Source organism: Xenopus tropicalis, chromosome 1 (genome assembly GCF_000004195.4).
Source record: "Xenopus tropicalis strain Nigerian chromosome 1, UCB_Xtro_10.0, whole genome shotgun sequence".
Taxonomy (NCBI): domain Eukaryota; kingdom Metazoa; phylum Chordata; class Amphibia; order Anura; family Pipidae; genus Xenopus; species Xenopus tropicalis.
In genome coordinates, this window is record NC_030677.2 from 61442 (window position 1) to 88335 (window position 26894).

Here is a 26894-nt window from a genome sequence, read left to right on the forward strand (position 1 = left end):
ATATGTTACTCCTTGTAGAGTGTAAGCTCTTTGGGGCAGGGCTCTTATCCCCTCTTGTATCGGTTACTGATTGCTTTATATGTTACTCCTTGTAGAGTGTAAGCTCTTTGGGGCAGGGCTCCCTTCCCCTCCTGTATCGGTTACTGATTGCTTTATATGTTACTCCTTGTAGAGTGTAAGCTCTTTTGGGCAGGGCTCTCTTCCCCTCCTGTATCGGTTACTGATTGCTGTATATGTTACTCCTTGTAGAGTGTAAGCTCTTTTGGGCAGGGCTCCCTTCCCCTCCTGTATCGGTTACTGATTGCTTTATATGTTACTCCTTGTAGAGTGTAAGCTCTTTTGGGCAGGGCTCCCTTCCCCTCCTGTATCGGTTACTGATTGCTTTATATGTTACTCCTTGTAGATTGTAAGCTCTTTTGGGCAGGGCTCTCTTCCCCTCCTGTATTGGTTACTGATTGCTGTATATGTTACTCCTTGTAGAGTGTAAGCTCTTTGGGGCAGGGCTTAAACTTAATCCTTTCTGTACCAGAGGAGCCACTATGCGCTGGCTTTGCCTTGAGAAAGCTAATCTTAGTGTTCTTACCCCAGTACCCACGTATGCCCCACTTATTGCCCCATCATTTCATGTTCAGTAAAATGAAAGTGACTCTGTGTGGGTTTGTGCATTTCATTATAAGTTCTACCTGCCCCAGGGATGCTGGGGTGGGGCAATTGGCAACATCTGGTTCCCTAGGGATATAATGTGTCCGTTTATTCTCTTCGACCTCAAGGTGGGCGACATTGTTGATAGAAACCAAGGGCTGTTGCTGAGTGAGACGGAGTCCATCTTTCTATTTTATTCCAAGTTTGATGGGATTCTGGGCCTGGGGTATCCGAGCCTCTCAGTGGGGGACGTTACCCCCGTGTTTGACAATATGTGGAAAGAGGAGCTAATAAACGAGGATCTTTTCTCCGTCTGTCTAACCAGGTAAATACCCTGACTGCCCAATCAGTATAACTTGCCTCTACCTCGGGCATTTAATTACAGGTGATTTTCCTGCTGCCCTTCCAGCTGGGCCTCCCCCCTTAAGGTGGCCATACACGGACCGATTTTTTACTTACAAACGACCGATTCCCGAACGATCCGATGCTATCGTTAAGTTATCGTATAGTTGGTGGTGTACGAACGATCGTCGGCCCACTAAACGAGCCGACATTATCGTCCCCAAAATCGATCGGCCAGGTTTAAAAATTTTGGTCGTTTAACGATAAAATCTGCCAGTTGGTGTGAGTGTCAGACATTTGTCTTTCAACGATTGTTCTCTGCGCATGTCACGATTGCCAGCAACGACATCGATCGTACGTAGATGTACGATCGTAGGTATTTTACGATAATGATGCGACAAAATCTTTCCCGAATTATCGTTGCCCGTGGATGGCATATCGTATGGGAACTCGATCGCCATACGATCGTTTGTCGATATAATCGTTCATCGCACAACGAGCGAAATCGCCTCGTGTATGGCCACCTTTACACTTAGACCCTATTAAGCAGCCAATGTCACTCAGGCCTATTGCACCCATTACAATTCCCCTCCCCTTGGGCACCACCCTTGCACTTGTGCCCTGGCACTGAATCATTTCCCATGGGCACCTCATTACCACTCTATATACCAATAACAAAAGGGGGGGTGTGGGAGCACCCCAAGGCTAAGTGAGAAAGAGCACATTCCCAGCTCCCCTGTTTCACTAATCATTTAGTATCTAAGCAAGTGCATGTATAAAAACAGGGGTTTTTAGTTATAAAGTTATGATCATGAATTTGACCCCCAAACCACATCAAGGTAAAGCCCATATGGGGGCCCTAACTAAGCAGGCACCTGCCGACCTGGGCATTGGCCTCACTGGGTTTGAGCCTCCCCCATGATATTAGTATTTATATGGGAGATGTTCCAAAACATGGGAGTTGGTCTGGGCAACAACTCTCTTTTAAAAGCCGCGGGCGGGGGGTGGAAGGAGTAAGCCTGTGAAACCAATGTTTTGGCGGGGGGGGGGACCGTGCCCAGGGAGGCCAATGCCTTGGTCAGGGGACAGGCTGCCCTCGGGGCACACTTATATACCCACTTATATAGCCACTTATATACCCACTTATATACCCGCTTATATACCCTTTTATATACCCACTTACATACCCGCTTATATAGCCACTTATATACCCACTTATATACCCGCTTATATACCCTTTTATATACCCACTTACATACCCACTTATATAGCCACTTATATACCCACTTATATAGCCACTTATATACCCACTTATATACCCACTTACATACCCACTTATATAGCCACTTATATACCCACTTATATAGCCACTTATACACCCACTTATATAGCCACTTATACACCCACTTATATAGCCACTTATATACCCACTTATACACCCACTTACATACCCGCTTATATAGCCACTTATATACCCACTTATATACCCGCTTATATACCCTTTTATATACCCACTTACATACCCACTTATATAGCCACTTATATACCCACTTATATAGCCACTTATACACCCACTTATATAGCCACTTATACACCCACTTATATAGCCACTTATATACCCACTTATACACCCACTTACATACCCGCTTATATAGCCACTTATGTACCCACTTATATAGCCACTTATACACCCACTTATATAGCCACTTATATACCCACTTATATAGCCACTTATATACCCACTTATATACCCACTTACATACCCGCTTATACACCCACTTATATAGCCACTTATATACCCACTTATATACCCACTTACATACCCACTTATATAGCCACTTATATACCCACTTATATACCCGCTTACATACCCTTTTATATACCCACTTACATACCCGCTTATATAGCCACTTATGTACCCACTTATATAGCCACTTATATACCCGCTTATATAGCCACTTATACACCCACTTATATAGCCACTTATATACCCACTTATATAGCCACTTATATAACCACTTATATACCCACTTACATACCCGCTTATATACCCACTTATACACCCACTTATATAGCCACTTATACACCCACTTATATACCCACTTATATACCCACTTATATACCCACTTACATACCCGCTTATATACCCACTTATATAGCCACTTATATACCCGCTTATATAGCCACTTATACACCCACTTATATAGCCACTTATATACCCACTTATATACCCACTTACATACCCGCTTATATAGCCACTTATGTACCCACTTATATAGCCACTTATATACCCGCTTATATACCCACCTACATACCCGCTTATATACCCACTTATACACCCACTTATATAGCCACTTATACACCCACTTATATAGCCACTTATACACCCACTTATATACCCGCTTATATACCCGCTTATATACTCGCTTATATACCCACTTATATACCCGCTTATATACCCACTTATATACCCACTTATATACCCACTTATATACCCACTTATACACCCACTTATATAGCCACTTATATAGCCACTTAAATAGCCACTTATATACCCACTTATACACCCACTTATATAGCCACTTATATAGCCACTTAAATAGCCACTTATATACCCACTTATATACCCACGTAAATACCCACTTATATAGCCACTTATATAGCCACTTATATACCCACTTATACACCCACTTATATAGCCACTTATACACCCACTTATATAGCCACTTATAGCCACTTATACACCCACTTATATAGCCACTTATGTACCCACTTATATACCCGCTTATATACCCGCTTATATACTCGCTTATATACCCGCTTATATACCCGCTTATATACCCACTTATATACCCACTTATATACCCACTTATACACCCACTTATATAGCCACTTATATAGCCACTTAAATAGCCACTTATATACCCACTTATACACCCACTTATATAGCCACTTATATAGCCACTTAAATAGCCACTTATATACCCACGTAAATACCCACTTATATAGCCACTTATATAGCCACTTATATACCCACTTATATAGCCACTTAAATAGCCACTTATATACCCACTTATATACCCACGTAAATACCCACTTATATAGCCACTTATATACCCACTTATACACCCACTTATATAGCCACTTATATACCCACTTATACACCCACTTATATAGCCACTTATATACCCACTTATATAGCCACTTAAATAGCCACTTATATACCCACTTATATAGCCACTTCTATAGCCACTTATATACCCACTTATATAGCCACTTATATAGCCACTTATATAGCCAATTATATACCCACTAGTATAACAGTATATTCATAAACTGGGCTGAAGCTTTAAACAGTCTCCAAATGGATATTTCTTCTTGGCCAACAATCGAGCATTGGGAGCTTCTGTAGATAAACTAAAGGAGAGACAATAGGGCTGATTCACTAAAGGTCGATAAGTTTTATCTCACGCTTTTTTTGTGTGTTAAAATTGACGCGAAAAATAATGCGCGCTTCACTTCAGTCTTACCGCGTGCGTTAAGTCGCACATCACATGCGTTAATTCACGCGCAACCGCGTGCATTAATTTTAACACAATAAGGTAATTAGCGAATGAAAAGAATGCGAACGCATGATTCACAAAAGCACCTAAAGCGTTAAATGCGTTAATTAGCGCGTGAATGTGTGCATATTTTAGCGCCCTCGGATTTTTAGGGAAAGGGCCACTTTAGAGGGTTTAAGTGAAGATGAAGTGGTCAGGTGATACAGGCTCAATATGGCGGCCATATCCAGCCTGTATGAGCTGCTTGAACCTTCCCTGCAACCACTGACTCGCCAAAGCCGCGCCGTCCCCGGGATGGTCAAACTGCTGTGCTCCCTGCACTTTTTGGCCGCTGGAAGTTTCCAGAGGGTCAGGGGGTTTACGGGGGGGGTTCACAGCCCACCTTTTCACGGTGCCTTGGCCAGGTCCTGGACGCCATCTGCTCGGTGTCCGGGAATTTCATCTCGTTCCCCTAACATCGGAATGAGTGGAACGCCGTGAAAAGGCATTTTTATGGGGTAAGTGGCATCCCCAATGTGTTGGGTGCAATTGATTGCACCCATGTGGCATTAAACCCCCCCCCCCAAGACAGGGAGCACATTTTCCGCAACAGGAAGGGCTACCACTCCCTCAATGTGCAAGTGGTGTGTGATGGCTGTATGAACATCCTGAGCATCGTGTCTGGGTTCCCCGGCTCCTCTCACGATGCTTACACCCTAAGGCAGTCCGGGCTTTACCATTCTTTTGAGACAGGACAAATGCCTCACGGGTGGCTGTTAGGTAAGTATTTGTGTCAGCTATCTAGCACAACTTGCCCACATTTGCTTTGTGTCCCACTGTAAAACCAGTCCCTGCCTGCCACTGGGAGAGTCAAAGCAGCTGCTTGTAGTGTCACCTATCAGTCTCACACTGTCACATCTGTTGCAAAAGGGCCCTGTTTTGACACCGGGAGACTGGAAGCAGCTTATTTGTTTGCAGCATCTTATTCCATCTTATTTTATTTCAGGAGATTCTGGCTACCCCTGCTCTAGGTGGCTCATCACACCGATTCACAGGCCGCGCTCACGGGCCGAGCGTGCTGTTAACGAAGCACATGTGAGAGCGCGGTCTGTGATTGAGCAGACGTTTGGGATCCTTAAAAGCCGGTTCCGCTGCCTGGATAAATCTGGAGGCAGCCTCATGTACAGCCCCACCAAAGTTGCCAACATTGTGGCTGCGTGTGCTGTACTGCACAATCTGGCGAACCGGCACGGCTTACCAGGGGATGTGGCTGAGGACCTGGAGGACCCCATACATCCCCAAGATCCTGTCCGAGGTGCGGATGCCAGAGGGAGTGAAGTCCAGGGACAAATCATTACCAATTACTTTTCCTGTAAGTACCTACAATCTTTAATCCCATACACAAGAAATACCAAACAACTTTAAAAAAAAAAAAAGGTTTATTTGCAGGGAACCCACTTGCCAAATAAATGTTTTCAGCAGGTTATTACACCACCCGCAACACAAAGAGAAAAAACTAAAAGAAAACTTTCCAAAAAACATATGCCTAAGAAAAAATAAGTTCCACAAATCCCTAATGTGGCACATTTATTTTCTTTTGTGAAGCTGCCTAGTTGAACCTGCAGGAGGGGGAGCTGCGCTCTCACCAAAAGCTCCACTGGTAGAGCTTGTTGGCTCTGTTGGCTTTTGTGCCTGTTGCTGGAGCAGCAAATTTTGTTGTGCCAACAGAGCCACTTTTTGCCTTTTAAGCTCTACCCGATCCTCTTGCAGGCTCAACATGGCAGCCTCATGTTCGACTTTCCTGGCCTCGCTGGCCTGATGGAGGCTTAGCATTGCCGACTCATGTGCGGCTTGGCGTGCCTGACCTGCATTGTAGGGTTAGTGGCCACACACAAGTCGACATGCATTTGATCCATCAGGGCTTTGTGATGCCTTATTAGGGATTTGTGGAACCTATCTTTCTCAGGTTCCTTGGGGGCCACGTTCTCTCCTGTGGCCTGGGTTAGGAGCTGCTGCTGCTGGGGAATGTTGGCCAGCTCCTCATCTGAGAAGAAGGCCACATCGCTGCCACCTCCATGTGACACTCTCTCACTTTCCTCCCCACTAAATGTTTCTCCTCCAATTGCAGGATGGCGCCGGGGGGAGTGGATCCCAGATGAGGAGCGTCCACCTTTTGAAAAAAAGAAAAAAAACTTTATTTAATTTTTTGTTATGTTCATGATGCCAGACAAACTTCATGGACAATAATGATTGTCAGTTTTGGTAAAACATGACCAAGTTTATTTTGACAAAAATATTTGTGGACATTGATTCATTCCAAATGAGGCAAAAAGGTAAAATCAAGTTGAAAAGATTGATTGTCCAAAAGTACAAGATGAACTAACTGCACCTAACCCAGCAAGACACACTTGTCCAATAACACACCTATCTTATTAGCAATACACTGCACTTCTGGAATTGAAACAGCTGCAATATACACAGACACAATTCATTATTTTTTTTTTGTAACTTATATTTTTATTTATTTTTTTCCAATAACAAAAGCAAGGACAGAGAAATACAAGGTTATATGATACAGAGGCATATTAGTTATCATGAAGCAATGAACTAATGGAGTTATTGTACCAGTGATAAGTCTTAATTGCTGTGTCTGCTTTTTCTGCAAAAGGATAACCAACAATAAGATAGATTCAAAAGGGAGGGTAGAAAGAAAAAAGTTAAGGCTAAGGGTACAGATAACTGAAAGATGCATGTTATAAGCCTGGGATGGCTGTTAGGTTATCGAGTATGAAGATAGGCAGGCACTCCGAATTATTTGTTGCAAATGTAGAAAGATGCAGCCAGTAGAAAATAATTAAGTTAAAAAAGTATAAATTTTATTTTATCCATATGTAAAAACAAATAGCCTTACGCGTTTCATACCAATAGGGTACTTAGTCATAGGCTTAATACATTAAACACAATACACCATATTTAAAGACAGATTGACCAATCAGGTAAACTTTGCAATTAGCCAATCAGACCGATAGGTCATTTGGCTAGGGAAAGTAGATAAAAAGTCATAAATTCACATAGGGATATATATTAGGCATTATATACAATCGATTCGTGTATAACCATAAAAAGCTAGATTTAGGTAATTATACATAACAAGTAACATCGTAATCGTAGTTGAGTCCATATGGTTGTCGAGTTTTTAGGAAGAAAATCCACTTTGTTTCTTTTCTAATTAACACTGAGGAGATGTCGCCCCCTCTAGGACTAAGGATAGCTCTATCTATTCCTGTAACTTTTAAAAAAGACAAGGATCTATTTGAACATTCGAAAAAATGTTTTGCAACAGTAGTAAAGCTGTTAACATTAGTAATGTTCAATACATGTTCCCTTATCCTGTCTTTGAGCTTTCTACCTGTCTGACCAACATATTGTTTCATGCACTTAGTGCAAGTAAGAAGGTAAATAACATTTTTGGTATTACAATTGATAAAATGTTTTATCTGATATTTTTTCATAGTCATAGACGGGGTGAATGAATCTGTTTTTTGTATATAATTACAAGTAATACATTGTCTAGATCCACACTTATAGCACCCTTTTGTAGATAGCCATGTGGTTGTGGGCTTTTTAGTATGGATTAAACTTGGTGATAGTAAATTACTTAAAGTTTCAGTTTTTCGAGTAATGTATTTATGTCCATTGTTAAGTATTTGTCTTAGAATAGGATCGGTTTTTAAAATGGTTAGATTATTGTTAATGATTTTTTCTATCATTTTTTGTTGGGGACTATAGGTCAAAATACATGTCAAGGGTTCATTATCCTTATTTTTTGCATATTTCTTACGTTTAGAAGTTTTTTGATTATGCACATGATATCTGTCGAAAAGATTTGATCTGTCTACAGATGCAGCTCGCTCGAAGGCTTTAATGATATTATTTTTAGAGTACCCCCTAAAAAACTTTGATCTATTCGATACAATTACAGATGTTAACAGATTTGTACGTAAACTTTTGCTGAAAAAACATTTCTATAATGATAATATTACTTTATCTGAAGGGGGAGACAAAGAGAACAACTTAGTTACTCCTGTCCTCCTACAATCTCATATATCAAATTTCAAAGATATGAACACGCTTCTTCAACTTGAACAGCTGAGTAGAGAGACTGACCCCGATTCAGGTAGAGTCGGTGTCAGTCTCCCTGAATCAATACACAGGTTTAAATCTAAATCTACCTTCTATCCTACATATCTGAGAGATAATACTATTAACATGTTTCAGAAAAATATAGAAATAGAACTATCATATTTATATGAAACAGTAAAAGATTCATGTACTGGTAGCAACCTCACTAAAAAAGAAAAAAGAGCACTTGACACTTTGAAAAATGACCATGACATAGTTATCCGACGAGCAGATAAGGGAGGTCAGATCGTTATACTAAACAAATCAGATTACATTTCTGAGGCCTATAGACAACTGGCAGATAAAGATACATACTTACCCTTAGATAGAAATCCCACATACGCATACAAGTTAGAGCTTGATACATTGTTACAAGAGGCTCTGAATTTCAACATCATAGATGAGAAAATCATTGCTTTTATCAAAAATGATACACCTAAATCGGCCATCTTTCATCATTTACCCAAAATACATAAAAAAGAGAGACCTCCATTAGGCCGGCCGATTATAGCAGGTATAAGCTCTCTAGGCGAAAATCTTTGTGAATTCATAGATCATTTTTTACAGCCACTAGTTTTGAGACTTCCTAGCTATCTTAAAGACAGTGGTCACCTATTATATACTCTTAATAAATACCAATGGAATTCCACAGACTTAAAATGGGCCTCAATTGATGTTACTTCCTTATATTCATGCATTCCTCATACTCTTGGCCTACAAGCCATTGAATATCACCTTTACCAATATAGCTCATATGAACCAAATTTCATCACTTTTTTACTGCAATCTATACACTTTCTTCTCACACATAATTATTTTTATTTTGATAATAAATACTATTTACAATGTAGAGGCACGGCCATGGGTGCCAAATTCGCACCTTCCTATGCGAATTTATTCCTAGGTTGGTGGGAGGATTTACACATTTATAATGATATCAATCCATTTTCTGTTCACATTCAATATTATGGACGCTATATTGACGATATCATTATGATCTGGTCCGGCACAGAAGAACAATTTAATCATTTTGTCCAACACATTAATACTAATAATTATAATTTACAGTTCACTTCTGAAATACACTACACTAGCATCAATTTTTTAGATATTACTTTGAGCACATTCAATCAATCAGTCACAAGCACAATTTTCCGTAAAGACTGTTCAGCTAATACGCTATTAGAAGCTACATCTTGTCATCCGAGGCATTCAATCTGTAATATTCCATATAGCCAATTTTTACGCATCAGACGTGTCTGCTCTGAAGATACAGAATTTGTATCAAAATCCACTGATCTATACCATAGATTAATTGATAGGGGGTACTCTAAAAATAATATCATTAAAGCCTTCGAGCGAGCTGCATCTGTAGACAGATCAAATCTTTTCGACAGATATCATGTGCATAATCAAAAAACTTCTAAACGTAAGAAATATGCAAAAAATAAGGATAATGAACCCTTGACATGTATTTTGACCTATAGTCCCCAACAAAAAATGATAGAAAAAATCATTAACAATAATCTAACCATTTTAAAAACCGATCCTATTCTAAGACAAATACTTAACAATGGACATAAATACATTACTCGAAAAACTGAAACTTTAAGTAATTTACTATCACCAAGTTTAATCCATACTAAAAAGCCCACAACCACATGGCTATCTACAAAAGGGTGCTATAAGTGTGGATCTTGACAATGTATTACTTGTAATTATATACAAAAAACAGATTCATTCACCTCGTCTATGACTATGAAAAAATATCAGATAAAACATTTTATCAATTGTAATACCAAAAATGTTATTTACCTTCTTACTTGCACTAAGTGCATGAAACAATATGTTGGTCAGACAGGTAGAAAGCTCAAAGACAGGATAAGGGAACATGTATTGAACATTACTAATGTTAACAGCTTTACTACTGTTGCAAAACATTTTTTCGAATGTTCAAATAGATCCTTGTCTTTTTTAAAAGTTACAGGAATAGATAGAGCTATCCTTAGTCCTAGAGGGGGCGACATCTCCTCAGTGTTAATTAGAAAAGAAACAAAGTGGATTTTCTTCCTAAAAACTCGACAACCATATGGACTCAACTACGATTACGATGTTACTTGTTATGTATAATTACCTAAATCTAGCTTTTTATGGTTATACACGAATCGATTGTATATAATGCCTAATATATATCCCTATGTGAATTTATGACTTTTTATCTACTTTCCCTAGCCAAATGACCTATCGGTCTGATTGGCTAATTGCAAAGTTTACCTGATTGGTCAATCTGTCTTTAAATATGGTGTATTGTGTTTAATGTATTAAGCCTATGACTAAGTACCCTATTGGTATGAAACGCGTAAGGCTATTTGTTTTTACATATGGATAAAATAAAATTTATACTTTTTTAACTTAATTATTTTCTACTGGCTGCATCTTTCTACATTTGCAACAAATAATTCGGAGTGCCTGCCTATCTTCATACTCGATTTCCTGTGATGACTCCCTATGCTGAATGGTCTGGGGCATGAGCACCCGGACCCACCGTCACTGTGGATAAGAGTTATATATCCACAAAAAGTGTGATCACATTCTATTGTGTTTTGATTATGGCTGTTAGGTTATTAGTCATTGGGTAATCTATATTGGCAGTAGGTCTGCTACTGGGGGGGGATATAGGCGGGTGGGCGGGTGTCCCTTGTGAAGCTTGATGAAGCTAGGTGGCCAGGCCAATTAGTTCCCAAATGTCCCAGATTTTGAGGTGTTGAGGGGTGTTGTTGTGTAGAGTGGCAATTCCGTATTCAAATTTCCTGTTGGAGTTCACTCGGTTGATTATTTCAGTCATGGAGGGTGCAATTGGTGATTTCCATTTGGCTGCGATGGCCAATCTGGTTGCGGTAAGTATCTGGTTGATTAATGCTTGGCCACACTTACGCATTTTGGGGAATGGTTTCCCCAATAACATTGTAGAAGGGTCTAGGCGAACCTCACGTGAAAACAGTCGGCCCAGTAAGCTTGCTATTTCTGTCCAGATGGGCTGGATTATGGGGCATTCCCAAAAAATGTGTTGTAGGGAGCCCTGAGATCCGCAGCCTCTCCAGCAGTTTGGAGAATGGTCCAGGAAAAGCTTATTTAGTTTTTCGGGGGTGTGATACCAGAACATCAGGATTTTGTATATGTGTTCTTTTTGTCTGACACAGGTTGACATTTTTTTTGCGTTGTCCCAGATATTTGTCCAATCTGTTTCGGATAGCGGCTGGGTGAGTATCAAGTCCCATTTGTTCATGTATTTGTGTCGGGTCTGGGGGCCTTCAGGTATAGTTGTAAGGATATTGTAAAGTGCTGAGATTAGGCCTTTTTGTGGGAGACCCCTTCTCGCTATGGTTTCAAATGTCGTTGGGTGGTTGGCCCTTGCGAAGTTCGCATAGGGCGTTAGGAAATGCCGTAGTTGGAAATATTCAAACTGCTTAAGGTTGAGTTGTGGAGCTTTGTCCTTTAGGGTTTGAAGTGGGAGCACTGTATGATTCCGAGGTTCTAGCAAGTCCTTTACAGTGTGTAAGTTCAATTCTGCCCATCTTTTATGGAATGATGGGTCCATGCCTGGGGGAAATTGGGGTTCCTCAGGTAGATTGTATTGCTTGACAAGTCAGAGGTCAGATTGTGTTTGTGTTTGAGCCTAGTCCAGATTGAAAGTGTAAGGCGGGTTGATGATAGCATGCTTGGGGAGAGATGCATTTTCTCTGTTTTGGACCATATTATTGAGTTGAGGTTAGCTTCCTTATATATATCGCTTTCAATTTGGCCCCAGATAGTAGGTGGGCTCCACGTTGACGACACAATTCATTATTATGCCACTGCACAAGCCTAACACAAAACACAGGTCTAACCAAATTTGGTAACAAAAATTCCTGGAACGGGAGCAGATGACGTTTGTTTGCCTCGCTAACTCCCAGGGCTTATACTCTCTCTGTATAACCAATGCTTAAACAATAATACTCCTTGATAAAGGAGAGTACAGGGCATTAAGGGGTCTGTTTGCTGAAGTGTGTTTAAATTGTCTAAGAGTATAGTCTATGAACAGTCACTAATTTTAACGCCATAAAAGTAGACTATTTTATAGCAAGAATAGTTGCAAAGTTAATTTTGTCACAAGAATATTCGCCGCTATAACCTGCTTCTGTCGCCAGCGATGTGCGTGTAAATGCCAGTGATCATAGCGACGAATATTTTGATTCAAGGGAATTTTTGAGACGAGGGAACATCGCGTCAGAGCGAAGATGTGGGGACCCAAACAACACTTGGGTGAACTGACCCCACACTTCGGTCCGTGCAGGAGGATCTTGCCTCCATGAAGGCCCAGTTGGCCAGCGTCGAGCAGAGCCTCAAGGAGCTTAAGGCCAGAAAGGCCTAGACAGTTTTTTAAAATTTTTTACAAATTTTATTGTTCAAATAAAAGTTGGTACTTTTGAACTGAGTAATGTCTAATTATTTTGCCTTCATTCATGGTATTCTATACTTTCATGTAGTTTCCCCTACACCCTTACATTTATCAGTAACACATCAATATGCTATATGGGTTACATGTTTGCAAATATTCTGCCAACAATTTTGCCTTTAGCCCATTTTGCTGAATAGTAAAACTTGCGCTAATTAGTACGTAGCGTATTTTCTGGCGAGTGGGATAACTGCCAATCCAATGTTTTGTTGCCAGAATAATTGCAATATTATATTTGTCCCCGTTTAATAAAGTGCCCATAACATATTTGCCATTTATTCTGTGTCTAAAATCTCCCACTTAATTTAAGCCACTTTAGTAAACGGACCCCTAAGTATTTTGGCAAATATTTCTTAAATGCCCCCCCCCCCCTATTTACTGGCCTAATTTGTTGTTGTACTACACAGCTTTGAGGACATATGTTGCACACATAATAATAGGCGGCCATACATACATTACATACAAGTAAAGTAAGTAGGAAAGAAGGCAAAAAGGAAGGAAAGTCAGTAAGCCAAAAGGAAAAGCCAGTTGAGTAGAAAAGCAGATGAACAAGTGTTAAATAGAAAGATGAATGCAAGATATTTACCTGTATCTGGAGGCCTCTGCCAGCTTTTCAGGACCCTCTTAATGTCCTGATACCTCTTTTTGCAGTGTTGGACACTCCACAATGTCCCTCCAGGCCTTCGATTTGATGGCAGTGGGCGTATTGGTGGCATATTTGCCGATGACACCGGCACAAGCCCCTCCACCAGCGCCTCATTTTCAAACTCATTACATTTGAGATTATGAAGCCTGCCCTCCTGCTGTGCCTCTTCCCTTTCCCAGATGGGGTGGGGGGAAGCTCCTCGCTCTCTCTGCTGGCTTCCTCGGGATTCCCTGTCTGTGCCCTCAGACACATCAGGGCTGCCAAGGTAAAGAGGCCCCTGTGTGCCAGTGCCGGAGCTGGGTGACACGGCAGTTGGAAGGTGCTCCCTCTTCTTGGCCACCTTTATAGCAGCCGCACTGGTCTCCATGATTTTTTTAGAGACAAAAAAAAAAACCTCTCTCTCTCTCTGTCTGACACTAGCACTTCTGTGCTCTCCCAGCGCAAATGCACAAAATGGCGCTAGTTTTATGTGCTAGCGCACGCACTTTAGTTAACGCGCATAACACATGAAAATAGTCTTTGCGACTAAAATAACGCATGCAGCATCGCGCGTAAATTAGCGCAAGTATGCTTTGAGTGAATCGCGCGTTAAGTCGCAAAAAATTAGACACACTAAAAATTTTACCGCACACTATTAATAGTGCTCGTTTTAACGCACTTTAGTGAATCGGCCCTAATGTTTCTATTCTGTGTTCCTTTCTTATATTAGCAGAATATCCGGGATATGTATGTTACCCTAATACTTCTACACTATCTATACTTTCTATTCTTCTACTTTCAGCCACAAGGGGAGTGCGGTGGTTTTTGGTGGAATTGATGGTTCCTGCTTTGCAGGGGGGGAGCTACAGTGGGTGCCGGTCACGGCTCAGAAATACTGGCAGATAACAGTGGACAGGTGAGTGAAACCATCAGTAGCTGTGACCAGTAACCCCCACTGCACAACAGTGCAGGATATTTAGTTGTAGTGACCAGTAACCCCCACTGCACAACAGCGCAGGACATTTAGTTGTAGTGACCAGTAACCCCCACTGCACAACAGTGCAGAACATTTAGTTGTAGTGACCAGTAACCCCCCCTGCACAACAGCGCAGGACATTTAGTTGAAATGACCAGTAGCCCCCACGGCACCACAGCGCAGGACATTTAGTTGTAGTGACCAGTAACCCCCCCTGCACAACAGCGCAGAACATTTAGTTGTAGTGACCAGTAACCCCCCCTGCACAACAGCGCAGGATATTTAGTTGTAGTGACCAGTAACCCCCCCTGCACAACAGCGCAGAACATTTAGTTGTAGTGACCAGTAACCCCCCCTGCACAACAGCGCAGAACATTTAGTTGTAGTGACCAGTAACCCCCCCTGCACAACAGCGCAGAACATTTAGTTGTAGTGACCAGTAACCCACACTGCACAACAGCGCAGAACATTTAGTTGTAGTGACCAGTAACCCCCCCTGCACAACAGCGCAGAACATTTCGTTGTAATGACCAGTAACCCCCCCCTGCACAACAGCGCAGAACATTTAGTTGTAGTGACCAGTAACCCCCACGGCACCACAGCGCAGGACATTTAGTTGTAATGACCAGTAACCCCCCCTGCACAACAGCGCAGAACATTTAGTTGTAGTGACCAGTAACCCCCCCTGCACAACAGCGCAGAACATTTAGTTGTAGTGACCAGTAACCCCCACGGCACCACAGCGCAGGACATTTAGTTGTAATGACCAGTAACCCCCCCTGCACAACAGCGCAGAACATTTAGTTGTAATGACCAGTAACCCCCCCTGCACAACAGCGCAGAACATTTAGTTGTAGTGACCAGTAACCCCCCCTGCACAACAGCGCAGGACATTTAGTTGTAATGACCAGTAACCCCCCCTGCACAACAGCGCAGGACATTTAGTTGAAATGACCAGTAGCCCCACGGCACCACAGCACAGAACATTTAGTTGTAATGACCAGTAGCCCCCCCTGCACAACAGCGCAGGACATTTAGTTGTAATGACCAGTAACCCCCCCTGCACAACAGCGCAGGACATTTAGTTGAAATGACCAGTAGCCCCCACGGCACCACAGCGCAGAACATTTAGTTGTAATGACCAGTAACCCCCACGGCACCACAGCACAGAACATTTAGTTGTAGTGACCAGTAACCCCCCCTGCACAACAGCGCAGGACATTTAGTTGAAATGACCAGTAGCCCCCACGGCACCACAGCGCAGAACATTTAGTTGTAATGACCAGTAACCCCCACGGCACCACATCGCAGGACATTTAGTTGTAATGACCAGTAACCCCCACGGCACCACATCGCAGGACATTTAGTTGTAATGACCAGTAACCCCCACGGCACCACAGCGCAGGACATTTAGTTGTAATGACCAGTAACCCCCACAGCACCACATCGCAGGACATTTAGTTGTAGTGACCAGTAACCCCCACGGCACCACAGCGCAGAACATTTAGTTGTAATGACCAGTAACCCCCACAGCACCACATCGCAGGACATTTAGTTGTAGTGACCAGTAACCCCCACGGCACCACAGCGCAGAACATTTAGTTGTAATGACCAGTAACCCCCACGGCACCACAGCGCAGGATATTTAGTTGTAATGACCAGTAACCCCCACGGCACCACATCGCAGGACATTTAGTTGTAGTGACCAGTAACCCCCACTGCACAACAGCGCAGGACATTTACATATAATGACCAGTAACCCCCACTGCACAACAGCGCAGGACATTTAGATATTATGACCATTCTGCACAAAGATAGATAGATAGATGACTGGACACCATCCTGCTCTATGACACACAGATGGATGGGGCTGTAGGGCCCTTTCTGGGGGCCTCGCTAAGTATAGAAACAATGTATTGCTGGGGGTCATCTCACTATTCCTTCTCTCTCTGTATTGTAGCGTCACCATCAATGGGCAGATCATTGCTTGCAGGGAAAGCTGTCAGGCAATTGTAGATACTGGCACCTCTGTCATTGCTGGGCACCCAGGCGCAATAAGGACCATCCAGGGAGCCATTGGGGCCAAGGCAGATAAATATGGACTGGTAGGTACAAAGACAACATACAATTGATTGTGTTATAGCTGATAAAATGCCACTTCATATAAAGCTTCCTTAGACCCTGCTTTGTAGTGTCCAGTAGGTAGAATGGGCCCAGTAGGTAGAATGGGCCCCGTCGGTAGAATGGGCCCAGTAGCTAGAATGTGCCCAGTAGGTAGAATGGGCCCCGTAGGTAGAATGGGCCCAGTAGGTAGAATGTGCCCAGTAGGTAGAATGGGCCCAGTAGGTAGAATGGGCCCAGTAGGTAGAATGGGCCCAGTTGGTAGAATGGGCCAAGTAGGTAGAATGGGGCCAGTAGGTAGAATGGGCCCAGTAGGTAGAATGTGCCCAGTAGGTAGAATGGGCCCAGTAGGTAGAATGTGCCCAGTAGGTAGAATGTGCCCAGTAGGTAGAATGTGCCCAGTAGGTAGAATGTGCCCAGTAGGTAGAATGGGCCCAGTAGGTAGAATGGGGCCAGTAGGTAGAATGGGGCCAGTAGGTAGAATGGGCCCAGTAGGTAGAATGGGCCCATTAGGTAGAATGTGCCCAGTAGGTAGAATGGGCCCATTAGGTAGAATGGGCCCAGTAGGTAGAATGGGCCCAGTAGGTAGAATGGGCCCAGTAGGTAGAATGGGGCCAGTAAGTAGAATGGGCCCAGCAGGTAGAATGGGCCCAGCAGGTAGAATTGGCCCATTAGGTAGAATGTGCCCAGTAGGTAGAATGTGCCCAGTAGGTAGAATGGGCCCAGTAGGTAGAATGGGCCCAGTAGGTAGAATGGGGCCAGTAAGTAGAATGGGCCCAGTAGGTAGAATGGGCCCAGTAGGTAGAATGGGCCCAGTAGGTAGAATGTGCCCAGTAGGTAAAATGGGCCCAGTAGGTAGAATGGGGCCAGTAAGTAGAATGGGCCCAGCAGGTAGAATGGGCCCAGTAGGTAGAATTGGCCCATTAGGTAGAATGTGCCCATTAGGTAGAATGTGCCCAGTAGGTAGAATGTGCCCAGTAGGTAGAATGTGCCCAGTAGGTAGAATGGTCCCAGTAGGTAGAATGGGCCCAGTAGGTAGAATGGGCCCAGTAGGTAGAATGTGCCCAGTAGGTAGAATGGGCCCAGTAGGTAGAATGGGCCAGTAGGTAAAATGGGCCCAGTAGGTAGAATGGGCCCAGTAGGTAGAATGGGCCCATTATGTAGAATGTGCCCAGTAGGTAGAATGGGCCCAGTAGGTAGAATGGGGCCAATAGGTAGAATGGGGCCAGTAGGTAGAATGGGCCCAGTAGGTAGAATGTGTCCATTAGGTAGAATGTGCCCAGTAGGTAGAATGGGGCCAGTAGGTAGAATGGGGCCAGTAGGTAGAATGGGCCCAGTAGGTAGAATGTGTCCATTAGGTAGAATGTGCCCAGTAGGTAGAATGGGCCAAGTAGGTAGAATGTGCCCAGTAGGTAGAATGGGCCCAGTAGGTAGAATGTGCCCAGTAGGTAGAATGGGGCCAGTAGGTAGAATGGGGCCAGTAGGTAGAATGGGGCCAGTAGGTAGAATGGGGCCAGTAGGTAGAATGGGCCCAGTAGGTAGAATGGGCCCAGTAGGTAGAATGGGCCCAGTAGGTAGAATGTGCCCAGTAGGTAGAATGGGCCCAGTAGGTAGAATGTGCCCAGTAGGTAGAATGGGCCAAGTAGGTAGAATGTGCCCAGTAGGTAGATTGGGCCAAGTAGGTAGAATGTGCCCAGTAGGTAGAATGTGCCCAGTAGGTAGAATGGGCCCAGTAGGTAGAATGGGCCCAGTAGGTAGAATGGGCCCAGTAGGTAGAATGTGCCCAGTAGGTAGAATGTGCCCAGTAGGTAGAATGTGCCCAGTAGGTAGAATGGGCCAAGTAGGTAGAATGTGCCCAGTAGGTAGAATGGGCCCAGTAGGTAGAATGGGCCCAGTAGGTAGAATGGGCCCAGTAGGTAGAATGGGCCCAGTAGGTAGAATGTGCCCAGTAAGTAGAATGTGCCCAGTAGGTAGAATGGGCCCAGTAGGTAGAATGGGCCCAGTAGGTAGAATGGGGCCAGTAGGTAGAATGGGCCCAATAGGTAGAATGGGCCCAGTAGGTAGAATGGGCCCAGTAGGTAGAATGGGGCCAGTAGGTAGAATGGGGCCAGTAAGTAGAATGGGCCCAGTAGATAGAATGGGCCCAGTAGGTAGAATGGGCCCAGTAGGTAGAATGGGCCCAGTAGGTAGAATGGGCCCAGTAGGTAGAATGGGCCCAGTAGGTAGAATGGGCCCAGTAGGTAGAATGTGCCCAGTAAGTAGAATGTGCCCAGTAGGTAGAATGTGCCCAGTAGGTAGAATGGGCCCAGTAGGTAGAATGGGGCCAGTAGGTAGAATGGGGCCAGTAAGTAGAATGGGCCAAGTAGGTAGAATGGGCCCAGTAGGTAGAATGGGCCCAGTAGGTAGAATGGGCCCAGTAGGTAGAATGGGCCCAGTAGGTAGAATGGGGCCAGTAGGTAGAATGGAGCCAGTAAGTAGAATGGGCCCAGTAGGTAGAATGGCCCAGTAGGTAGAATGGGGCCAGTAGGTAGAATGGGGCCAGTAAGTAGAATGGGCCCAGTAGGTAGAATGGGCCAAGTAGGTAGAATGGGCCCAGTAGGTAGAATGGGCCCAGTAGGTAGAATGGGCCCAGTAGGTAGAATGGGGCCAGTAGGTAGAATGGAGCCAGTAAGTAGAATGGGCCCAGTAGGTAGAATGGCCCAGTAGGTAGAATGGGGCCAGTAGGTAGAATGGGGCCAGTAAGTAGAATGGGCCCAGTAGGTAGAATGGCCCATATACAGAAGGGAAATGGGGAAAAGGAGGCCCATTATTTACAGTATTCTGCATCTTAGGAAGAATTCGTCAGCCTATGACCCATTTAGGTACCAAATGCGTAAGGCTTTATAGCAGTATGTGTAGGTCTAAATCGACTACACTGATTTTACTTGTGGAGCTGCCCAGAACGCTTTGTTTATCCGGAGTTCCTGCCTGTTTTTCTCCATTTCCCATTCAGTATCGGAACCAGTGCCGGTTCTGTTGTGGGGTTTTTCTGAACCCACACTGGGACGTCTCATAGATCTCATAGAGCCTGACTAACCTGTTGGCCGCCACCTTTTCTATTTCTTTTCCTAGAATGTTTGAGCCTGGTCTTCTCTGGCTCCAGAAAGGGTTATTTAACCCTATAATTGTTTCAGTAAAGGCCAGATAATTGCTTTCTGCTGCAGGAATGTGGCCCATATTCACTAGTAATTAAACTACAGGGCCTGGGCCCAGGGGCAGATTGATCAGAGAGTGACCGTGAAATTCTGCCCCTCTCCATTCATTTCTATAGGATTTTTCAATGAGTATTTATCAAGGGCTGAAAGTGAACCCAGTCAATGTGCCATAGAAATGAATGGAGAGCGATGGAATTTCACTCTGGGGGGCTGCGGCCAGCTCTGATTTCACTCTGATAAAAAGCCCCCTGGTCACAAGTGGTTGGACAGAGAACTATGGGGATTTGCACTACTTCTTGCTCATCGCTAGGTAACGAATTCCTAGAAACACAGAAAACTTTCTCACCTACCCTGCTGGGACTTGGGTGGGTTTAACCCAGCAGGAGCAATAGCCTCAACAGTACAGGTAATATTTGATTGTATATTAGCAAGTTGGGGTCCTACTGGTGGGGCACAGGGTCCCCCCTAGGCGACACCATAAGCTTTGAGTGTACAATGGCACATGATGGCAGTTGTTTCCCAGGGGAAGGCTTTTCCATTGCGCATTATCTCCAGATAGTTGTGCACCTGGGATTAGCCAAAGGATTAGGCTCTGAATTGGGTTCTAAAGTAGATCCTTCCTTACAATCACTGAGTGCTTATTGGGCACTTCCACGATGGGACCTGCATTTGCATCAAGCCAAATTCCTGCAATGCATGCTAGGGTTAGGGTTAGGGATAGGGATAGGGTTAGGGTTAGGGTTAGGGATAGGGTTAGGGATAGGGTTAGGGATAGGGTTAGGGTTAGGGCTAGGGTTAGGGTTAGGGCTAGGGTTAGGGCTAGGGTTAGGGATAGGGTTAGGGATAGGGTTAGGGATAGGGTTAGGGTTAGGGCTAGGGTTAGGGTTAGGGCTAGGGTTAGGGTTAGGGTTAGGGATAGGGTTAGGGATAGGGTTAGGGATAGGGTTAGGGTTAGGGCTAGGGTTAGGGTTAGGGCTAGGGTTAGGGTTAGGGTTAGGGATAGGGTTAGGGATAGGGTTAGGGCTAGGGATAGGGTTAGGGTTAGGGCTAGGGTTAGGGCTAGGGTTAGGGCTAGGGTTAGGGCTAGGGTTAGGGCTAGGGTTAGGGCTAGGGTTAGGGATAGGGTTAGGGTTAGGGCTAGGGTTAGGGTTAGGGATAGGGTTAGGGTTAGGGATACGGTTAGGGTTAGGGATACGGCTAGGGTTAGCTCTAGGGATAGGGCTAGGGTTAGGGATAGGGTTAGGGTTAGGGATAGGGATAGGGTTAGGGTTAGGGTTAGGGTTAGGGTTAGGGCTAGGGTTAGGGATAGGGTTAGGGTTAGGGCTAGGGTTAGGGCTAGGGTTAGGGATAGGGTTAGGGATAGGGTTAGGGTTAGGGTTAGGGTTAGGGATAGGGTTAGGGATAGGGTTAGGGCTAGGGTTAGGGTTAGGGATAGGGTTAGGGTTAGGGCTAGGGTTAGGGATAGGGTTAGGGATAGGGTTAGGGTTAGGGCTAGGGTTAGGGATAGGGTTAGGGATAGGGTTAGGGTTAGGGATAGGGTTAGGGTTAGGGATAGGGTTAGGGCTAGGGTTAGGGTTAGGGATAGGGTTAGGGTTAGGGCTAGGGTTAGGGATAGGGTTAGGGATAGGGTTAGGGTTAGGGCTAGGGTTAGGGATAGGGTTAGGGTTAGGGATAGGGTTAGGGTTAGGGATAGGGTTAGGGTTAGGGATAGGGTTAGGGATAGGGTTAGGGATAGGGTTAGGGTTAGGGCTAGGGTTAGGGATAGGGTTAGGGTTAGGGATAGGGTTAGGGTTAGGGATAGGGTTAGGGATAGGGTTAGGGATAGGGTTAGGGTTAGGGCTAGGGTTAGGGATAGGGTTAGGGCTAGGGTTAAGGATGGCGTTAGGGCTAGGGTAAGGGTTGGGGTTAGGGCTAGGGCTAAGGTTACGGTTAGGGTTGGGGTTAGGGTTAGGTTTAGGGCTAGGGCTAGGGTTAGGGATAGGGCTAGGGTTAGGGCTAGGGTTAGGGCTAGAGTTAGGGCTAGGGTTAGGGCTAGGGTTAGGGTTACGGTTAGGGTTACGGTTAGGGCTAGGGTTTGGGCTAGGGTTATGGCTAGGACTAGGGTTAAGGCTAGGGTTAGGGCTAGGGTTAGGGTTACAGTTAGGGCTTGGGTTAGGGTTAGAGCTAGGGCTAGGGTAAGGGCTAAGGTTAGGGCTAGGGCTAGGGTTAGGGTTAGGGTTAGGACTAGGGCTGGGGTTAGGCTAGGGTTAGGGCTAGGGTTAGGGCTAGGGTTAGGGCTAGGGTTAGGGCTAGGGTTAGGGTTAAGACTAGGGTTAGGGCTAGGGTTAGGGCTCGGGTAAGGACCAGGGTTAGGGCTAGGGCTAGGGTTAGGACTAGGGTTAGGTTTAGGGCTAGGGTTAGGACTAGGGTTAGGGCTAGGGTTAGGATTAGGGTTAGGGGTAGGGGTAGGGGTAGGGGTAGGGGTATGGCTAGGGTTAGGGTTAGGGCTAGGGTTAGCGCTAGGGTTAGGGCTAGGGCTAAGGTTTGGGTGAGGGTTAGGGTTAGAGCTAGGGTTAGGGCTAGAGTTAGGGCTAGGCCTAGGGTTAAGGATAGGGTTAAGGCTAGGGTTAGGACTAGGGCTACTGTTAGGGTTAGGGCTAGGGTTAGGGCTAGGGTTAGGGTTAGGGCTATGGCTAGGGTTAGAGCTAGGGCTAGGGTTAGGGCTAGGGCTAGGGTTAGGGCTAGGGTGAGTGTTAGGGTTGGGGTTAGGATTAGGGTTGGGGTTAGGGCTAGGGTGAGTGTTAGGGTTGGGGATAGGTTTAGGGTTGGGGTTAGGTTTAGGGTTAGCGCTATGGTTAGGGTTAAGGCTAGGGTTGGGGTTGGGGTTAGGGTTGGGGTTAGGGTTGGGGTTAGGGTTGGGGTTAGGGTTGGGGTTAGGGATAGGATTAGGGCTAAGGTTAGGGCTAGGGTTAGGGCTAGGGTTAGGGTTAGGGCTAGGGTTAGGCCTAGGGTTAGGGTGAGGATTAGGGTTAAGGCTAGGGTTGGGGTTAGGGTTGGGCTTAGGGCTAGGGTTAAGGCTAGGGCTAGAGGTTAGGGCTTGGGTTAGGGTTGGGGTTAGGGTTAGGGTTATGGCTAGGGTTAAGGCTAGGGTTAGGGGTAGGGTTGGGTTTAGGGCTAGGATTAGGGCTAGGGTTAGGATTAGGGTTAGAGTTAGGGGTAGGGTTAGGGCTAGGGTTCGGGCTAGGGTTAGCGCTAGGGTTAGGGCTAGGGCTAAGGTTAGGGCTAGTGTTAGGGCTATTGTTAGGGCTAGGGTTTGGGCTAGTGTTTAGTTAAGGCTAGGGTTAGTGCTAGAGTTAGGGCTAGAGTTAGGGCTAGGGTTAGGGTCAGGGGTAGGGTTAGGGCTAGTTTATTAGGGTTAGGGCTAGGGTTAGGTTTTGGCTTAGGGTTAGGGATGGGGTTAGGGCTAGGGTTAGGGCTAGGGTAAGGGTTGGGGTTAAGGCTAGGGTTGGTGTTAGGGTTAGGGCTAGGATTAGGGCTAGGGTCAGGGCTAGGGTTAGGGATAGGGTGAGGGTTAGGGCTAGGGTAGGGGTTAGGGTTAGGGTTAGGGCTAGGGTTAGGGCTAGGGTTAGGGTGAGGGTTGGGGTTAGGGTAAAGGCTAGGGTTAGGGTTAAGGTTAACGCTAGGGTTAGGTTTAAGGCTAGGGTTGGTGTTAGGGTTGGGGTTAGGGCTAGGGTTAGGGTTAAGGCTAGGGCTAGGGTAGGGGTTAGGGTAAGGGTTGGGGTTGGGGTTAGGGTTAGGGTTACGGCTAGGGTTAGGTTTAAGGCTAGGGTTAGGGGGAGGGTTGGGTTTAGGGCTAGGATTAGGGATAGGGTTAGGATTAGGGTTAGAGTTAGGGGTAGGGCTAGGGTTAGGGCTAGGGTTCGGGCTAGGGTTAGCGCTATGGTTAGGGCTAAGGTTAGGGCTAGTGTTAGGGCTATTGTTAGGGCTAGGGTTTGGGCTAGTGTTTAGTTAAGGCTAGGGTTAGGGTTAGTGCTAGAGTTAGGGCTAGGGTTAGGGTCAGGGGTAGGGTTAGGGCTAGTTTATTAGGGTTAGGGCTAGGGTTAGGTTTGGGCTTAGGGTTAGGGATGGGGTTAGGGCTAGGGTTAGGGCTAGGGTTAGGGTCAGGGGTAGGGTTAGGGCTAGTTTATTAGGGTTAGGGCTAGTTTATTAGGGTTAGGGCTAGGGTTAGGGTTGGGGTTAGGGTTAGGGATGGGGTTAGGGCTAGGGTGAGGGTTGGGGTTAGGGTAAAGGCTAGGGTTAGGGTTAAGGTTAGCGCTAGGGTTAGGGTTAAGGCTAGGGTTGGTGTTAGGGCTAGGATTTATGGCTAGGGTCAGGGCTAGGGTGAGGGCTAGGGTTAGGGTTATGGCTAGGGTTAAGGCTAGAGTTAGGGCTAGGGTAGGGGTTAGGGCTAGGGTTAGGGTTATAGCTAGGGTTATGGGTTAAGGCTATAGTTAGGGCTAGGGTTGGGGTTAGAGTTCAGGCTTAGGTTAGGGCTAGGGTTAGGTTTGGGGTTAGGGCTAGGGCAAGGTTTTGGGTTAGGGTTAGCGTTAAGGCTAGAGTTAGGGTTAGGGTTAGGTTTAGGGCTAGTACGGTATGTACCCCCTATGTTTGTACCCCATATGTATGTGCCCCATATGTATGTACCCCCTATGTATGTACCCCATATGTATGTACCCCCTATGTATGTACCCCCTATGTATGTACCCCATATGTATGTACCCCCTATGTATGTGCCCCCTATGTATGTGCCCCCTATGTTTGTACCCCATATGTATGTGCCCCATATGTATGTGCCCCATATGTATGTACCCCCTATGTATGTACCCCCTATGTATGTACCCCATATGTATGTACCCCTATGTATGTGCCCCCTATGTTTGTACCCCCTATGTTTGTACCCCATATGTATGTGCCCCCTATGTATGTGCCCCCTATGTTTGTACCCCATATGTATGTGCCCCATATGTATGTACCCCCTATGTATGTACCCCCTATGTATGTACCCCCTATGTATGTACCCCCTATGTATGTGCACTTTTGTGTTGTACATACCTTAGAATGCAAGTGGAGCTGATTAGAATAAGAACTGGATTCATAAGAAAAATTGTGTGGCCCCCAAGGGCCTGAATGAGCAGTTGGTGCTGAGTTGCTTCCTGCCAGTGCGGCAATGATCCAATCACGGCAGATGTAAAGTAAATACAGTTCCTGTTACCCCAATGTTCTAGTCAGCACAAGGGTTAAATCTCTGTATAACTTACTCTTACTCACTGGTTTCCTGCCTCGTTTCTCTGTATTTTATATGAATAATTCTGTGGTTCTGCCCAGTTCACTGTGAGCTGCGAGTCGGTCAGTTCTTTGCCTGAAATCATCATCACAATCAATGGGATCGGATACCCCCTGCCGGCCCGGGCTTATATCAGCCAGGTGAGTGTCACTGACCCAACGTTAATCCCGCCCACAGCTCATTCGGCCGTAGCACGCTATTGGTCCAGGGACTGCTCTGATTGCCATCTTGAAATCAGGAACTATTTTTTGTTACCAAGTTACTTCTGGGTTTGGGAGCTGACAGTTTGCCCAAGCAGCAGATTGGGGAGTAACAGTAACTCTATGGGAGCTGCACTTACTGGCCAAGCCTGTGGGAGGCGCATGAGGAATAGTGCTGTTTGCTGGAGTGTGGGGGCCGGGGGGGCCGTGGGTGTTCTTCATGGAGGAGAAAACACTAAAATGGTGCCCTTGAGCTCTAGGTTTGACCCAACTGGGATCTGCTATACAGATGTCTCTCCAGCACAACCCCAGTGGGGCAATAAGTGCCATTTACAGACTATAGTTATAGTTGCACTACATGTTGGGCGTTTGGGGGACACTGAAACACTCCCCCTGCCCTTCTCTCCTGTGAGTCCAACCGTCGTGTTGCTTTGTGCTTTGCCAGTTCCCCGGCTCGTGCAGCAGCGGCTTCCAGGCCACCTCCGGCCCATGGATCCTGGGAGACATCTTCCTCAGGGAGTATTTTACTGTATTCGACAGAGGCAACAACCGGATTGGGTTTGCTCCCGCTCCGAAGCTCTAACCCTTCCCAGAACCACTTTCTTCTTATTTACTCTCAAATGCTCCAATCTGTGGCTCCGATATTGCCCAGTGTTTGTTATTCCCTGATTTGGGTTTGAAAATAAACATCTGCCAACAACATATAGACAGAAACACTTATTCTTCCAAATCGAGATATACCCCCTACTGTAAATGATAAGGATATTAGCAGTCACTGAGGGGTTCTGTGCCCCCCATATAAAGGCACAAGGCTGCAGGCTGAGTTATACAGGGAACTCTGAGTATCACTCATGTATTATAAGGGATAATGTACCCCCTACTGTAAATGATAAGGATATTAGCAGTCACTGAGGGGTTCTGTGCCCCCCATATAAAGGCACAAGGCTGCAGGCTGAGTTATACAGGGAACTCTGAGTATCACTCATGTATTATAAGGGATACTGTACCCCCTACTGTAAATGATAAGGATATTAACAGTCACTGAGGGGTTCTGTGCCCATATAAAGGCACAGGGCTGCAGGCTGAGTTATACAGGGAACTCTGAGTATCACTCATGTATTATAAGGGATAATGTACCCCCTACTGTAAATGATAAGGATATTAGCAGTCACTGAGGGGTTCTGTGCCCATATAAAGGCACAAGGCTGCAGGCTGAGTTATACAGGGAACTCTGAGTATCACTCATGTATTATAAGGGATAATGTACCCCCTA

General features: G+C 45.3%; 1 protein-coding gene across 1 annotated transcript in view; it reads left to right on the forward strand.

Annotated features, from left to right (window-relative positions):
- The window catches only part of LOC101732307 (pepsin A), a 43911-nt gene extending 17586 nt beyond the window's left edge, over positions 1-26325 (forward strand). The window contains exons 5-9 of the mRNA XM_031895194.1: positions 771-967; positions 14631-14744; positions 16765-16909; positions 25463-25561; positions 26067-26325. Of these exons, the coding sequence (XP_031751054.1) occupies positions 771-967; positions 14631-14744; positions 16765-16909; positions 25463-25561; positions 26067-26204 (693 nt within the window). The 3' untranslated portion in view covers positions 26205-26325. The remainder of the gene's footprint in view (positions 1-770; positions 968-14630; positions 14745-16764; positions 16910-25462; positions 25562-26066) is intronic.
- Positions 26326-26894: the final 569 nt, after the last annotated feature.